The sequence below is a fragment of the Aethalodelphis obliquidens genome, unplaced genomic scaffold, assembly GCF_003676395.1.
Source record: "Aethalodelphis obliquidens isolate GAN/ISIS:26980383/991018 unplaced genomic scaffold, ASM367639v1 scaffold48, whole genome shotgun sequence".
NCBI lineage: Eukaryota > Metazoa > Chordata > Mammalia > Artiodactyla > Delphinidae > Aethalodelphis > Aethalodelphis obliquidens.
Genome location: NW_020837992.1, coordinates 6413781 through 6430883, shown reverse-complemented (window position 1 = coordinate 6430883; position 17103 = coordinate 6413781). Strand labels below are relative to the sequence as shown.

General features: G+C 41.4%; 1 protein-coding gene across 3 annotated transcripts in view; it reads right to left on the bottom strand.

The window, feature by feature from the left end:
- Window positions 1-1322: 1322 nt before the first annotated feature.
- UTP25 (UTP25 small subunit processome component) overlaps window positions 1323-17103 on the bottom strand; it is a 28601-nt gene continuing 12820 nt past the window's right edge. For 2 of the 3 annotated variants that reach the window (XM_027082890.1, XM_027082892.1), the window contains 6 exons: window positions 11792-11994; window positions 10441-10623; window positions 10192-10304; window positions 9786-9824; window positions 9222-9467; window positions 1323-1905 (listed from right to left, as the gene is read on the bottom strand). In XM_027082890.1, coding sequence (XP_026938691.1) covers window positions 1662-1905; window positions 9222-9467; window positions 9786-9824; window positions 10192-10304; window positions 10441-10623; window positions 11792-11994 — 1028 coding nt within the window. In that variant the 3' untranslated portion in view covers window positions 1323-1661. The remainder of the gene's footprint in view (window positions 1906-9221; window positions 9468-9785; window positions 9825-10191; window positions 10305-10440; window positions 10624-11791; window positions 11995-17103) is intronic. The other variant, XM_027082891.1, reaches the window with a different exon arrangement.

The following is a 17103-nucleotide window of genomic DNA, read 5'->3' as shown; positions in this document are numbered from 1 at the left end:
AACGCATATATATGGAATCTGAAAAAAAAAAAGGTTCTTAAGAACCTAGGGGCAGGCTAGGTAGACGCAGATGTAGAGAATGGACTTGAGGACACGGGGAGGGGGAAGGATAAGCTGGGACGAAGTGAGAGAGTGCCATGGATTTATAATATACTACCAAGTGTAAAACAGATAGCTAGTGGGAAGCAGCCGCATAGCACAGGGAGATCAGCCCAGTGCTTTGTGACCACCTAGAGGGGTGGGATAGAGAGGGTGGGAGGGATACACAAGAGGGAGGAAATACAGGGATATATGTATACGTATAGCTGATTCACTTTGTTATAAAGCAGAAACTAACACACCATTGTAAAGCAATTATACTCCAATAAAGATGTTAAAAATTTTTTTTAAATTTTTAAAAATTAAAAAAATAAAGTGTCAAGGTCAAGAAAGCCAAGAAAAAGCTGAGGTACCATTCAGAATAAAGGCCACTACAGAGACATGACCACTCAAAGCAGTATGTAACTCTGAACTGCATCCTTTTGCTATAAAGGTTATTATTGGGACATCTGGCAAAATCTGAATGGGGCCCAAGGATTAGTGTCAATTTCCTGATTTGACGGTTGTTTTGAGGTTACATAGAAAAATGTCTTGTTTACATGAAATACATACTAAATTCAGGAGTGATTTTTAGGAGTGACAGGCCCAGCAACTTGGCAATTTATTTTCAGATGATTCAGGTTCTGAATTTGTAATTTTTCTGTCTGAGAATAGTTCAATTTTTTTTTTTTTTTTGGCTGTGCTGCGCAGCTTGCAGGATCTTTGTTCCCTGACCAGGAACTGAAACTGGATCTCGGCAGTGAAAGCACAGAGCCCAAACCACTGGACCGCCAGGGAACATCCTAAAAATGTTTTTAAAACTGTAACTTCTTTTCCTTTTCATGTTCTATGACTTAAAAAAATGACTATAGCAATGAAGACAGTGATGTTGAAGATGAATTTGCGACATCAAGAATTTCACAAAATTATTTCTTGAAATAAAGTAGAAATTAATGTTATTTTATATAATGTGATTTTTAAGTATATATTTTCACCAAAACATTTAGGAGTTAAAAAAAGATCAGTGAACGAATGTGCTCTTCTAGGTCGAATTAAAATAGAATATTTAAGGTTTAAAAAAGTTTGGCTGGGGAAAAATAACAGTTTTGCAAAACCTGTGTGATCCAAAACTAAGATGATATTCAACAGCAAGAAGTATTCCAATTTCTCATAACCAGTTCTCACAAGCAAAGAAATGCATGCCTCACTTTAAGAAGGTGTCAAATAGAAACAGGCAAATCTGAAAGAATTTACCAAGTGTAATAAATTAGAGGTGAAGTCACAACAAAAGAATTTATGGCGTACAAAAAAATTCACAAGTAGAAGATTCCTTCTATCAACTTCTCAGAGTCCCATGAGCTCTCTCCCCTGACCTCTGAAAGATGGGTTTTACCAAAATCTGGTTTACACTGAACTTTTCAGGTATATATCATCTGAAAAGAAGGAAGTATCTGATAAGAACCTGCCTGGTGCTCCTTCCTTGTTGCAGCCCTTCTTGGTGTAAGTGATCAGAATCAGGTCCAAGCGACACAGAACCAAGCATGACATATCACACCAAACACCATTTCCTGTCCAACCAATTCTCATCTCTCTCCAGTAATGAAGAGGTGGACGTTCTTCTTGGACTGCAGCATCTGTGCAGCCCGCTCCACCCCGACCACAGCAGCCAACCTCTGGGCATCGTACTTGGAGTAGAGGACAGTGCAGGTCCAGGCAGCTTCCTCTCCTCTGGTGGTGGCTTGCAGCATGTTACAGACTTCACTGTAGAAGTGCGGATATGTTGGCAGTTCATAGAAAATCAGGTTCCTGATGCCTTTTATTGTGTATCTGTTAGAAGGAGAAAGAGAGGCTATGTCTACATGAGAAATTTTATGGAAAAGCCACCGAAGAGTTTTACAGGGACACAGTCACTCTCGTTGTTTCACGCAAGGAGAAAGACCATGGCACAAATAACACACAGACCAAAAGTTACTCTAATTTGAGCCGGAGGGGCTCATTTTTTGTGACAGCGTATTTGAATTCCTAATGTTTGGCTTAAGATAATGATAAAATGAATTTGCACTTCTTGAGCCTAATCTGAGCAGACTGAGGTAGGGTGGGGAAGAATAGTAGACAAGGATTAGAAATCTGCCACAGAAAATTTGAAAAGCAGGCATTTCCAATTTAACTATCCTTATTATAATCAGGCAAAACAGTGTTCTATAATGGAGATGAGGTCAGACCAGACCCAGTACATAAAATAAACTGCATAAACTGTAAATGCACTCCCATTAGTCTTTTCTTGTCATTCTGTAGACATGTTAACTCCATGGCAGATGTCCCAAGTTCACCCATTTACAAAATCCTGCCCGAGGACCCATTAGGCATTATGGGAAGGCAATTAATTTCAACAGCTTCCTCGCTTCTTTCCCTGCTGCACAGGCCTGCATGGTGGCGGGGGGGGGGGGGGTGCATGCAGACCCTAGGGACTCGCCTTACGGTTCAGGTTGAGATCAATCATTTCCTCTTGGGCTCCATGACCAAAGATTTTATACGTTGACAAGGTTCTGATTTTTCCTGTTAGACTCTCATACAGGGCTGATGTCAGACTCCCTCGGGAATTTTATTTTATTCATGGATGATAAGTTTTCCTTGTCTTTTTATCCCTTAGCTCATCCTGATCTCTCTGGAGACCCTCCTCTCCCAAAATATAACTGCAGTCAATTACTTGGTTCATCTTTCCACATCCTCTTTCCATAAAGGAATTTTAATGGCTAATGATGTTGAAAAAACACAGTTCTATCTCAGTAGTTATCTAAACAAACAAACACAGAGTTCCATTTCTGCTTAGTATGTAGAAAACTCAAGAGAATACTGCTCCCATGCTAACAACAAAAAGATAATCTACAACAGTGTTCCTTTTCCTGAGCCTAGACAGCTGATGTCACAGGGAAACCAAGTGAACTGATTCAACGGTGCCCTGGTGTGTGTTTAACAACTGATTCTCAGTGGGGGAGGATAGGTGCTGATTTGAAGCATTTGCCAATTTCTGTGGTGTAAATACTCCATTTCAAGCTACCAGTGTCATGTTGCTGAACTTGGAACTGGGAAGAGATGTGCAACCATACCTTAAGAGCTGGTATGAGCCAGCTTCAGCCCATCACTGACTGAATTCCAAAGAGTGACAAGACTGTCTGAAGAAAGACAGGACATATGAACCATTTCACCTTTGGCAGAGCACAGTGGGGAAGAGGGCAGCTGCTAAGAAAGTGGGTAGGAAGAAAAAAGCTACACTTTTAACAAGTTCTTAAAGGGCAATTATGGGCTTGCACGGCAGTTCAGAATCCCTGGGATTCCCGGACACTCCTTTACTTCAGTCATGAGGGCTTTTCCTAGGTCTCCACTGGGAGCCCTGGAGAGACTGGAGGCAAGGCAGAAGACCTGAGACACCCCGATGGTGGTGCAGACATGAAAACTCACTCTCTTCCCAGAGCCATGTTGTACATGAAGCTAAAGCCTGAAGCCAATGAGAGGGGCAAAGGTCAACTGCCAGGGTGGAGTCAGAAGCAGCAAAACTGTGTGCCTTAAGGGAGGGGCATTAACCCCTCACCCCATTCCTCCCCACCACAGGACTTACATCCAGTGAAAAGAGCAGTCTGTCCTGGGGAAAGGGCATGAAGCCTGTTCAGTCCAAGATCCTGCACTGATGGAAGCAGATGTTTGCCACCACCGCAGAGAAGCTGGGAACTCTTTCCCACCAAGACCCCTCGTAGAACAAGGCAGAGGCTGGCCGCCGTGGAGGCTGGTGCAGGAGCCCTGAGAAAGCACCAGCTCCAAAGCCCAGGATGGACAGAACCTGCCTGCATCTGAGCTGGACCAGGAGGAGAACACCTGCCCCACTTCAAGCCTTAGGGGAGGAGCGAGCAGGAGCAGCCTGCTGCTGGGGGAGGGGCCCGAGCGTGGGAGAGGCTCTCCCTCGGCACAGGGGTGCAGGGCATGGTGAAAGCTGAGAGGGGAGCAGGACACTGAGACAAGGCCCTCCAGCACCGGGCCCCACAGTGGGCCACTGTCTGCTGGAGGAACTGGCAGTCTGTGGTAAATAGAAGGTAACTATGGTAACAACCAAATCCTAACTAGATTCACACCTGCCACACTAGTGGCCTGACAGAAGAGGTGTCCAGGCCAACTACTTACTCAGGCACTACGTTCAACTGACAATTACAAAAAACACAGAAGCAAGAAAAAGACATTAAAACCATGAGGTATCGTTTTGACTATCAAGTCACTGGAAAAAAGTAGGGTTTTACAGAAATAGGCTAATGGAGTATAAATTATTGTGAGTGTGTATTTTAGCGGGGAGGGGAGAAGATGGGAGTGGCAACACACAGCAAATTGTAAACTGGGTACAGCTTTTGAACAAGTAAGTTTTCCTTTCCAAATTTATCCTAAGGAAATGCCCAGGCAACTATGCCATCAACTACGCATAGGGATGCTCTTGGCATTATTGTATATAATACCAGAAAACAACAAGTCAATATGCCCATTAAAAGGAAACTGGCTTAATTATATACCCATACAATGTAACACTATGCAACCATTAAAAAGGATGCTATACACACCTTAAAGATTACTTATAATTACACAGAAAAGGTATTTTTACAATGTAAAGGTTTAGCAGACCTACCTTGACCAAATGATTACATTTAGTATCACCAAAAATGGGATAAACTGACACCTTGGGCCTCTTGAGGAGATGCAGGGGGAAGAACACAATATCCTCTATGTAGAATTCTTACTAAAATAATGTTTAAATCTTTGGTCCCTGAACTCTGATGCTCATTGAATCACCTATTTGTTTTTGAAAAATACCTGTAATTGGTCCCCATCCCCAAACACCATGATTTAATTGATACTGGGGTATGACCAGGGCATTCAGATTTTTTTTTTTTTTTTTTTTTTGCAGTACGCGGGCCTCTCACTGTTGTGGCCTCTCCCGTTGTGGAGCACAGGCTCTGGACGCGCAGGCTCAGTGGCCATGGCTCACGGGCCCAGCCGCTCCGCGGCATGTGGGATCTTCTCAGACCGGGGCACGAACCCGTGTCCCCTGCATCAGCAGGCGGGCTCTCAACCACTGCGCCACCAGGGAAGCCCCGGCATTCAGATTTTTAAAAGCTCCCCAAGGGGATTCTAATATGTAGCAAAGTTTGGGAACACTGATCTAAATAATAAGAAAACAGCCAAATCCAGATGTGGGACATTCTACAGGAAACTGGACTGGACTCTTCAAAAAATATCAGTATCACAACAAGGAACAAAGGAAGAGAATTATTCTAGATCAGGGGTTCTTAACCCTGGCACTACTGCCATTTTAAGCCAGGTAATTCTTTGTTGTAAGGGCTGTCCTGTGCACTGTAGGACGTCTAGCAGCACTCAGGCCTTGACCCGCTTGAACCACTAGACCACTAAAATAACCCTCCAACTGTACCAACCAAAAATGTCTCCAGATATTTCCAAATGTCCCTTGGGGAGCAAAACTGCTCCTGCTTGAGAACTGCTAAAATAGACTAAAGAAACATGTCAAGCAAATGCAATGTAGGATTCTTAACTAAATCCTGGATTGGGGGTGGTGGTGGTGAGAAACAGCTGTAATAGTCATTTTGGGAACAACTAGGAAAATTTGCATACAGACTAAATATTAGATGGTATTACTGCAGTAATGTCAAGTGGTATGTTAATGGTGTTGTGGTTAGATAAAAGAATGTTGTTTTTAGGCTCTACAGGCTGAAAGATTTAGGAGTTAATAAGTGTCATGAAGCCTCCCGTAATTTACTCTCAAATGGTTCAGGAAGAAAAAATACGAGATGTGAGTGGAAAGAGAGAAGGAGAGACAGAGAATGTGGGTGCATGAGAATGTGGCAAAATGCTAACAGCTGGTGGAGTCTAAGTGGAAGGAGTTAGAGATGTTCACTGGGAGAGTCTTCACTGTCAAGAAAAGGCAAAGGGCATGTCTTTGAAATGAAATCTTCCCAAATAAAAAGTTGGAGTGGGGGCAACATATAGTAGAACTATATATATATTAACTTAAAAATACATCCATAACATACAAATATATACCAAAATGCTAACTTGTTTAAGAGTTTTTTCAATAAGCACATAAAATATTCAAGATAAAAGAAAAAAATCCAAATGTATCCACTGTGATCCCAATTTTGGTATCCTTTTTAAAATGCCTGTGTCTGTGCACGTGCACGTTTTTTACATTAAAAAGACAGGAAAGAAATACACCAAAATGGGTATTTATATCAATAAGATTATAGGTGATCCCTTTTTTTTTTTTTTTGCAGTATGCGGGCCTCTCACTGTTGTGGCCTCTCCCGTTGCGGAGCACAGGCTCCAGACGCGCAAGCTCAAGACGCGCAGGCTCAACGGCCATGGCTCACGGGCCCAGCCGCTCCGCAGCATGTGGGATCTTCCCGGACTGGGGCACGAACCTGTGTCCCCTGCATCGGCAGGCAGACTCTCAACCACTGCACCACCAGGGAAGCCCGGTGATCCCATTTTTTTAACCTAGATTTTCTAGGTTCTCTACAATAATTGTTTAATACTCTTATAATGAGAGTATTTTTAAAGCAAAATAAAACAACAAAACCAATTCCAATAGGTATTACATTTAAAAACCAAGAAAATCTCTCTTAGTACCAAATCGTCCACAGTAGAGACTAGGCATCTCCTGGAAATAAGAGAACGTGACCAGAACCCCTTCAGAGGGGCAGTTAGTACCAACTCCCATGATCTTCTGCACCTCTTCCCCTGCCTTCCTCCTCTCCTGTATGTGCTTTGGGTCTTCAGTGACCCCTACAAATATGGCATAACACTGTGACAGGACCTAAAACTAAGGACATTCCAGATGTCTATGTTATCTGACAACTGTTAAAGATAAATGAGGCACCCACAACTGACTTGCAAGGCTGGCTCCTGCATACAGTCTATAAAGACTAGGTCTGTTACTTCTACAACTGGGGTTCTCCCTGGGGCAGGGAACACTCAGAAACACCCCACTAGCGTTTCCCACCTCCAGAAATCCTACCTCCAGAGTTTCTGATTGCCCCCTGCTTAAGAATCCTCCTTCCTGTGCTAACCCACTGATAATGCTCAAAGAAAGAACTGTGAACTGTCCTCCCCTCAGGAGGGCCATCATGACCAAATGCCCATCCCATCCTAAGAATCTACTAGTTTCATCTCCCCAAAGAAAACAAATCCTCAGGTTGAAAGTTTTTTGCTAGCTCACAAACGAACTGCAATATGTCTAACACTGCCTACTTCCATAGAGAATATAAATACAGAATTTTAAAGCTGGATACTAAAGTTTAAAATACATGTACTTTTCCCAAGGTAAAATGAAAAAAATCAAATCACAAAGACACTGCAGATCAAAATACCCATCATCACCTTGGTGACCTCTCAAGCAAAAAAATCTATAGCTAGGAACTCTGAGATAATTGGCAGTTGTAGATTATCTCCATTCAACTCAAACACCCACTAACCTGGTCCAGGGTATAAAGCTAATGGCATGTGTTCGGTTTGTCTTTATAGTGACTTTGGGGACAAAACAGTTTGGTCAATAAATGAACAGTGTAAGACAGGAGACTGTCCTGCCTACTTAAGAGAAAGGGCTCCTTTGACATCATGCCCTCTCCTTGAAAAGCTGCTACTTGAGAGCAGTCCTCATCCCAGCTTAGTTCACACTTGCTACAGACAATCACGCTGGGAAGTTTCCCAATCCATCCACTTCATTTAAAGGACTTGCTTTGATGTATCAAGCTTTTGGAAAACTGAGGGCTCATTAGACCTGCTGAGTGCAAACTCCCCCAAAATACCATTTCCAACATGAATGAAAACAACAACTCACTGGAACAAAGCAAATAATGATACCAGCAAGAAGGCATTCGTTAACACTCTTGGGCCAAACAGCCTTGTCTGGGTAGCCAAGAATGAAGCCCAGCAAACACAAATGTAGTCACTCCTCAACTCTCCACTAGCAGGTCATCTAGGCAGCAGAATACCCAAAGAAGTCATGTCACGCCAGCTTGCTGCGCTCCGGCAGGCTGCTGGATCCCTCCCTCCCCATCCTGGTAAGGAGAACGTTTCGGAGGAACACCATCCTAATATCGGCATGAACTAAAAGGCAATGCAATGCCAAGGTGTATCATCTAATATGTTCCAAAGCCTAGAAGATTCAGGCTTAGATGTTAGGGATTCTCTGAGGAAACGTGCCCCTCATTAGCTTATAATTGAGAATCAATAAAACAGTAAAGTCAGAACTTAAACTCACTGGACATTATTGTGAATCAGGAAAGAAAAGGTTATAGGATGCAATTTCCAGTCTCTCTAGGTAAGAGCTTAAAAGGGGCTTTTACATTTGGCAGCAGAGAGAATTCGCAAAACAGTAAAATAACCAAACTCTGGGGGCACAAAGGGCTGCAACTAATCCAAATAGTAACAGAAGGCTCAATATTACTAACACTCTAATTAGAATTAAAAAAAAGAAAAAGAAAAAAAAAGGTCAATACAACTTATTTTGTCAAAGTCATATGGTGGGGAAGCTAAGCAAACCCTGAAACCCTTAAATATTCAACTCTAAGCCCCTCACCTTTTGCTTCTCATAAACTTCAAGGAGCCCCTTAGTCCTGGTTCTCCTTGGTGCAGAAGTTGTGTGTGCACTGCCTCAGGACAAATGAGAACTTTCTGAACACTGACACTGTACTCAACTTCCATCTCCACAGACCACACAGTCCCCAATGTTTCATCTGTGCTTCTGTGACAGGTTCCTCCCTTTCCTGTATTCAGCTGAGAGCTGCTCAACTCTGTAATGTCTTTCTTGAGGGGTATACCCACAGCTACAGGAGGTACCCTAAGTATGGACCCACTCCAGATCTATATACAAGTTATGCTGTAGTCACTCATTTGTTTCTACCACCTTTTCCAACAATGCCCATTTTGGAAGAAAACCAACCAACCAATCAAGAAAAGTCTGTCCAGCCCCCCAGACTCTGGCTTGTCTGCAGGAGGTGAAGCAAGGGAGGACTTTATAACACAGCAAAGCCCACCATGCACTTGGAAGCAGGCCCTCCAGAGAGGACACTTGAAACCTGGCCCTACTTTACCTTTTGTAGAAATGGAAGCGCTCTGTGAGGAGCAGGAACTGCTTCTCTCCTTGAAGGAAGAAGTGTCTGGCCCTGGAGACACCAGACTTCTGGGTGTACTCGCAGATATGAGTGAAGTTCAGGTCCTCCTTCTTGAAGTAATTTCGGAGACGCACAAAGTCAAAGTAGGAGGGGACATAGATAAGCGTGTGAGACATGACTGCATCACGATACTGAGGCAAAATCTTGTTGACGAAAAAGTTAAACCTGATTTGGAAAGGCAAAGGGCAAAGTCAGTGGTCTAGAGGTGAGCCATAGTGCCACTGCCGACTGCATGACCCTGGGCAAGTCACAATCTCCTTCTACCTCCCCTAAGAGGCCAACTTGGCCTACCTCATTGCAAAGAGATTATGTAAGGATAAAACTTGTTAAGCACATTAAAAAGCAAGTGCTAACACTATTCATCATGAAGAATAGATGTGATGCTGGTATATCCCAGAGAATTATTCTAGGAAGTACATAACTGTATCATTCATTCATTCAGGTGTCAATCAGTCAGTCAACAAATAATTACTGAACACCTACCATGTGTTAAGCACCATTCTGCTACCATGGGTCCCCTGACTAAACACAATGAGAAGACAGGGGAAAATTACATAGAGAATTAGAAAAACAGATCTTGCCCTGAAGGGCTTAGAATTAAGTTGTTGACATGCGGCATTAAAAAATTAATGTAATTTTAAAACGCCACAGTCTAGGGGAAAGTACCCCTGATTTACTAACCCTGCCACTATTGGAACTAGGACAAGACACTACTTCTCTGGCCTTCAGTGTCCTCCTCTGTCAATGGCATGACTGGATTCAACTATCTCATTTCATTTTGTAAATGGTTAACTAATAAAGCCAACATGGAATACAATTCTAAATTTGAATGCCCAAGTAAAATCCCTCTCTGTGACCCCCAGGGGTCCAATGGGACAGGGGAGGGTACCTGGCATCAATCACTGAAGCTAGGTTTTCAGCTTCCATCCTCTGGAAGACATGTGGGAGCTGCACCAGGACATGACTGATGCAGCCTGTCATCGGGACGTTCCTCACAGCCACCTGCCAGGAGTCAGTGAGAACATTAGGAAGTGAGCTATCCCCATTGTTGACCAAATGCTATCCTCTCCTTCTGCCTCATGACCCAAACAATACACAATACTTCAAGAAAATTCAGAGAAAGAAGGAGAGAACCCACCTGGCCTTGCACATTGACGCAGTACTTGTTGAATACAGAGTTGATCTGGGCATCCTGCAGGGCCCCAAACAGCAGCGTCTGACGATAGTACTTGGACCAATTATTGAGGCTCCACATGCGCACTCGAGAAAAGTCCACCCCATGTGAGTCCAAGGGCAGTAGGTTCATGTGGTTCATCAAATGCTTTGAGCAGAAATAATACTCTATTAATACTTATTGAACAGTTACCTGTTGGGCATTGCTAACCTTTCTATAAGCCCATCATCTTATTTAACCCCATGAAGTACATACTATCATCTCCCAAATTACAAGAAAACAGGCTCAGATGGCTGAGTGACTTGCCCATAGTCAAGTGAACAAGAAGAAAAGCTCAAACTGGCCACCTCGTGGATCTTTCAAAAAGGATCAAGATGCTACCTATACAGAATATTTCTTTTAAAGGAAATTCTGAAATGCCACTCTGGTCACTCTATAAGCAACTCAGTTCCAGATTTGGACAAGAAGGGAAATGACATGGAAAACAGAGCTGCTGTCCTTCCATGACTTAGTTCCCAACAATGTTAGAAAATTCCCTGAGTGACTACATGTGCCTTTTGCTCAAAATAAAGATGACTCAACAATCGACATGCCTTTTCTATTTTAATCATATTTTTACCTTGTAATGTATATTGAAGGGTCACAAGTACTATAAGATTCTTCCCTACTTTATAAATAAGTACTCCCCTTTATTTGTCCCAAACTTACTCCAAGTCCTGGGGTTGCAGAAAAGGTAAATTCTCACATGCCTTAGAAAAATAAACCTATAGTTCTGTGATGAGGATTGTTCCAAAGCACAACCCTAAACCCCAAAACATTGCAGGGTATGTTGAGAGGGAGAAAAAAAATTACAGCACAAATTATAGTAGGGGGACAAAAACATCTTACATTTCTCTGCAAAGCATCACAAATTAAGAAACCATGAGCAATGTTTTCCCATCTCCACTGAAGAGAAGACCAAACAAAAGAGAACGAGCATAAATAGGAGGAACTGTTTTAGATAAAAACATTCCTGGTGAGGAGGAATTTCAACCAACCAACCAACCAACCACACTAAACTGGTCTATTACTAGAAGCAACTTTTAAGGGGAAGAAATCTTTTCTGGAGATTTGAAAATGTTGACAAGAATTTTTATTTTTCTGGATACTTTACTGACCAACTTGTGGGTAGAAGAGGGGACAACATTTCCCATTTTCAAATTGGAAAATGTGGAATATTTCCATTTCCAAGCTGAGTTTTAATCTGGACTTTAATAACCATTTCAGACTCAAACCACTGAGCTTCTTGTCTGTAAATGTTAATGACCAGCATTACCAAGACATGCTCCCAGTTCTGCATCAGGTAAATGTCAGCTTGATCAATGATGAGAAGCTCAATAGAAGACAGAAAGTCAAAATCTCTCTTCTTCTCTCCTTCTCCACCAATGATGGTCCTCAAGCCCAGAGGAGAGGCAATGAGGATGTCTGACGAATAGAAGGGGGCATAAAGTCGGATGCTTCTCTGCAGTATTGCCACTCCTATACACAAAACAGCCAAGCACACATCAGTTCATGAGTCACCACCAAGCCATTAGCTTCCACCCTCTCAAACTGCAGCCTCCCCTTGTACCTTCCACATCTTCCCCTTTGCATATAATTGTGCTCAAACTGCTTTAATTATTAAAATCATCATCATCATCCCTCCTTTGCATCTACGGTCCCTTCTAGCTCCCACCCTCTTCTTTTCCTTCACTGGCAAACCTTCCAGAAAATTGTCTCTACTTTAAAATCTCCCACTCACTCCTTAATGCACTGCAATCTGCCTCTGAGTCTCAGGACACCACTGAAATGACTCTTGCTAAGGTCACCAACAGCTCTCAGTTCCCAATTCAATGGCACTTTAGTGTTTCTTGTCACAAACGCATAAGCACACCCTCCTTGAAATGTTCTTTTCCTTACCGGTGGTTTCCACGACTTTAACACTTACTTCTCCTATTACTGACCTGGTCCTATCTATTTTTCCATATTCAAAGAGCTCTTCTACAAATCCCTGGATTCACCCACAAGTTCTCTTTCACTCTACATAAAGCTTTGGATAAATATATTCACTAATTATGGCTTTGACATTATCATCACAAAAATTTATATTTCCTGCCCACATCTCTCTCCTAAGCAACAAGTAGCAGTTTGTAGAGAGCCCAGATCATACGTGAAGGAGATTCACTTGCTAATCTTAAAGCACCTACCAGAGGGGCAGAAGCTGGCTGGGACTCTCTCTGGGGACAGAATGCTGGCAGATGCTACTTTTACAAGTTCCCTCTACCGTGATGGCACAGGTGGGTGCCGTTTTTTGCACTCTCACTCTAAGTTGCTAACAGTGGTGGTGGGTGAGTACCCCCTACCCCACTTCCCTGCACTACTTCTGTGCAGCACTGACAAACATGGCCAACCAGCAGCCATGCCTACCCCATCTCATGCCACTTGCAGGACACGACCTGAGGCAACAAACGCATGCAGCCCACACAGGGGACACTCCTTGAGCACCAGGCTCAGGCAGATGGGGGTGGGACTGCATTTCTAGACTCCATGGGAGTGAAACAAACAGAGAGAGAATTTATAAGACAACCAAGAACTAGGAAAAAGTTAAAAACACAGTTCATCTCCCACACAGGGCCACTCCTTCAAGACAGGGGGCAATAACTGTTTTGCATAATACATAGAAACAAACACAGAAAGTCAAGCAAAGTGAGGAAGCAGAGGAACATGTTCCAAATGAAGGAACAAGATAAAACCCCAGAAAAAATATTTAATGATAAAGAATTCAAAGTCATTGTCATAAAGTTGCTCATCAAACTTGGGAGGTGAATGAACGAACACGGTGAGAAACTCAAGAAAGAGATAGAAAATATAAGAAAGTTCTGAACAGAACTCACACAGCTGAAGATTATAGTAATTGAACTGAAAAATACACTAGAGGGAATCAACAGCCGACTAGATGGTAGAAAAGAACAGATCAGTGACCTGGCAGACAAGGTAGTAGAAATCACCCCAACAGAACAGCAAAGAGAAAAAATATTTTAAAAATATGAGGACAGTTTAAGGGAACTGTGGGACAACATCAAGTGTACTATCATCGGTGTTAAGGGGTCACAGAAGAAGAGAGAGAAAGGGGTACTAACATCCACATTATAGGGGTCCCAGAAGGAGGACAGAGAGAAAGAAAGGGGCAGAAAACTTATCTGAAGAAATCATGGCTAAAAATGTCCCTAACCTGGTGAAGGAAACAGACATTCAGGTCCAGCAAGCACCAAGAGTCCCAAACAAAATGAACCCAAGGAGATTCATATCAAGACACATTATAATTAAAATGTCAAAAGTCAAAGGTAAAGAGGGAATCTTAAGCAGCAAGAGAAAAACAACTAATTACAGATAAGGGAATCCCCATAAGAATATCAGCTGATATTTCATCAGAAACTTTGTGGTCCAGAAGGAGATGGCATGATATGTTCGAATATGCTGAAAGGAAAAAAAAACTTCCAACAAAGAAGGAAGGAAATAATAAAAGCCAGATGAGAAATACTGAATAAATGAAACGGAGACAAAAAAAAAAAAAAAATCAGTGAAACTAAGAGCTGGTTCTGTGAAAAGATAAACAAAATTAACAAACCTTTAGCCAGACTCAATAAGAAAAAAAGAGAAGGGGCCCAAATAAAATAAGAAATGAAAGAGAAGTTATAACTGGCACTACAGAAATACAAAGTATCATAAGAGACCACTATGAACAATTATACACCAAGTCAGATAACCTACAAGAAATACATAAATTCCTAGAAACACACAATCTTCTAAAACTGAATCATGAAGAAACAGAAAATGTGAATAGATCAATTACTAGTAATGTGATTGAATCAGTAATCAAAAAACTCCCCCAAAACAAAAGACCAGGACCAGAGAGCTTCACTGGTAAATTCTACGAAATATTTAAAGATTTAATACCTATCCTTCTCAAACATATTCCAAAAAACTGAAGAGGCAGAAACACTTCCAAACTCATTTTATGAGGCCAGCATAACCCTGATACTGAAACCAGACAGAAACACCACAAAAAAAGAAATGTACAGGCTACTATGCCTGATAAACATAGATGCAAAAATCCTTGACAAATTATTAGCAAACTGAATCCAACAATACATTAAAAGGACCATACACTATAATCAAGTAGAATTTATTCCAGGGATGCAAGGATGGGTTGACAAAGTGGGTACAGAGGGAATGTATCTCAACATAACAAAGGCATATATGATAAATCCACAGCTAACATCATATTCAGTGGTGAAAAGCTGAAAGCATTTCCTCTAAAATCAGGAACAAGACAAGGATGCACACTTCTGCCACTTTTATTCAACATAGTATTAGAAATCCTAGCCACAGCAACTAGGCAAGAAAAAGAAATAAAAGATACCCAAATTGGAAAGGAGGAAGTAAAACTGACTATTTTCAGATGACATGATACTTTATGGAGAAAACCCTAAAGACTCCACCAAAAAACTGTCAGAACTAATAAATAAATTTAGTAATGTTGCAGGATACAGAATTAACAAAAATCTGTTGCATTTATATACATTAATAATGAACTATTAGAAAGAGAAATTAAGAAAACAATCCATTTACAATAGCATCAAAAAGAATAAAATACCTAGAAAAAAATCTAACCAAGAAGGTAAAAAACTTGTACTTGGAAAACTACAAGGTATTGATGAAAGAAATTAAAGATGACACAAACATGCAAAAATACACCATGCTCATAGATTGGAAGATTTAGTACTGTTAAAATGTCCATATTGGACACCAAGGGGGGAAAGTGGTGGTGGGGGTGGGGGTGTGATGAATTGGGAGATTGGGACTGACATGTATATACTAATATGTATTAAATGGACAATAAGAACCTGCTGTATAAAAAAATAAATAAAATTCAAAAAAAAACGTCCATACTACCCAAAGAAATCTACAGATTTAATGCAATCCTTATCAAAATACCCATGACATTTTTCATAAAACTAGAATAATTCTAAAATTTGTAGAGAGCTGCAAAGGACCCTGAATAGCCAAACTGATTATGAGAAAGAAGAACAAAGCTGAAGGTATAACACTACCTGATTTTAAACTACACTACAAGTCTACAGTAATCAAAATTGTATGGTAATAGCACAAAAACAGACACAGTTCAACAGAACAGAATAGAGAGCCCAGAAATAAATCCATATTTATATGGTCAATTAATCTATGACAAAGGAGGCAAGAATATACAATGTGGAAAAGACAGTCTCATCAACAAATGGTGATGGGAAAACTAGACAGCTACATGCAAAAGAATGAAACTGGACCACTAGCTTACACCATCTACAAAAATCAACTCAAAATGGATTAAAGGGCTTCCCTGGTGGCGCAGTGGTTGAGAGTCTGCCTGCCAATGCAGGGGACACGGGTTCGTGCCCCAGTCCAGGAAGATCCCACATGCTGCAGAGCGGCTAGGCCCATGAGCCATGGCTGCTGAGCCTGCACGTCCGGAGCCTGTGCTCCGCAATGGGAGAGGCCACAACAATGAGAGGCCCGCGTACTGAAAAAAAAAAAAAAAAAAAAAACACCCAAACAATCCAATTAAAAAATAGCAGGGGACCTGAATAGACATTTTTTCCAAAGAAGTCGTACTGATAGCCAACAGTCAAATGTAGAGATGTTCAACATCACTAATCATCAGGGAAATGCAAATCAAAATCACACTGAGAAATCAAAACTACAATGAGGTACCATCTCACACTGGTCAAAATGGCCATCATTAAAATGTCTACAAATAACAAATGCTGGAGAGGGTGTGTAGAGAAGGGAACCCTCCTACACTGTTGGTGGGAATGTAAGTTGGTGCAGTCACTATGGAAAACAGTATGGAGGTTCCTCGGAAAACTAAAAATATAATTACCATATGATCCAGCAATCCCACTCCTGGGCATATATCTGGACAAAACTATAATTCAAAAAGATACATGCACCCCTATGTTCATAGCAGCACTATTCACAATAGCCAAGACATGGAAACAACCTAAATGTCCATTGACAGATGAATGGATAAAGATGTGATACATATATACAATGGAATACTACTCAGCCATAAAAAAGAACCAAATAATGCCATTTGGCAGCAACATGGATGCAACTACAGATTATCATACTAAGAGGAGTCAGTCAGAAAGAGAAAGACAAATACCATATGATATCACTTATATATGAAATCTAAAATATGGCACAAATGAACCTATCTACAAAATAGAAGCAGACTCACAGACCTGTGGTTGCCAAGGTCAGGGGTGGGGAGAGAGAGATGGACTGAGAGTCTGGGGTTAGTTGATGCAAACTATTACATTTAGAATGGGTAAACAACAAGGTCCTACTGTATAGCACAGGGAACTATATCCAATCTCCTGGGATATGCCATAATGCAAAAGAATATAAAAAAGGATGTATATATGTGTATAACTGAGTCACTGCCATACAGCAGAAATTAGCACAACACTGTAAATCAACTATACCTACTCCAATTAAAAAAAAAAAGAAGAAGAAGAAGAAGAATGTATCAGGTGGCTAGTAAGTGCT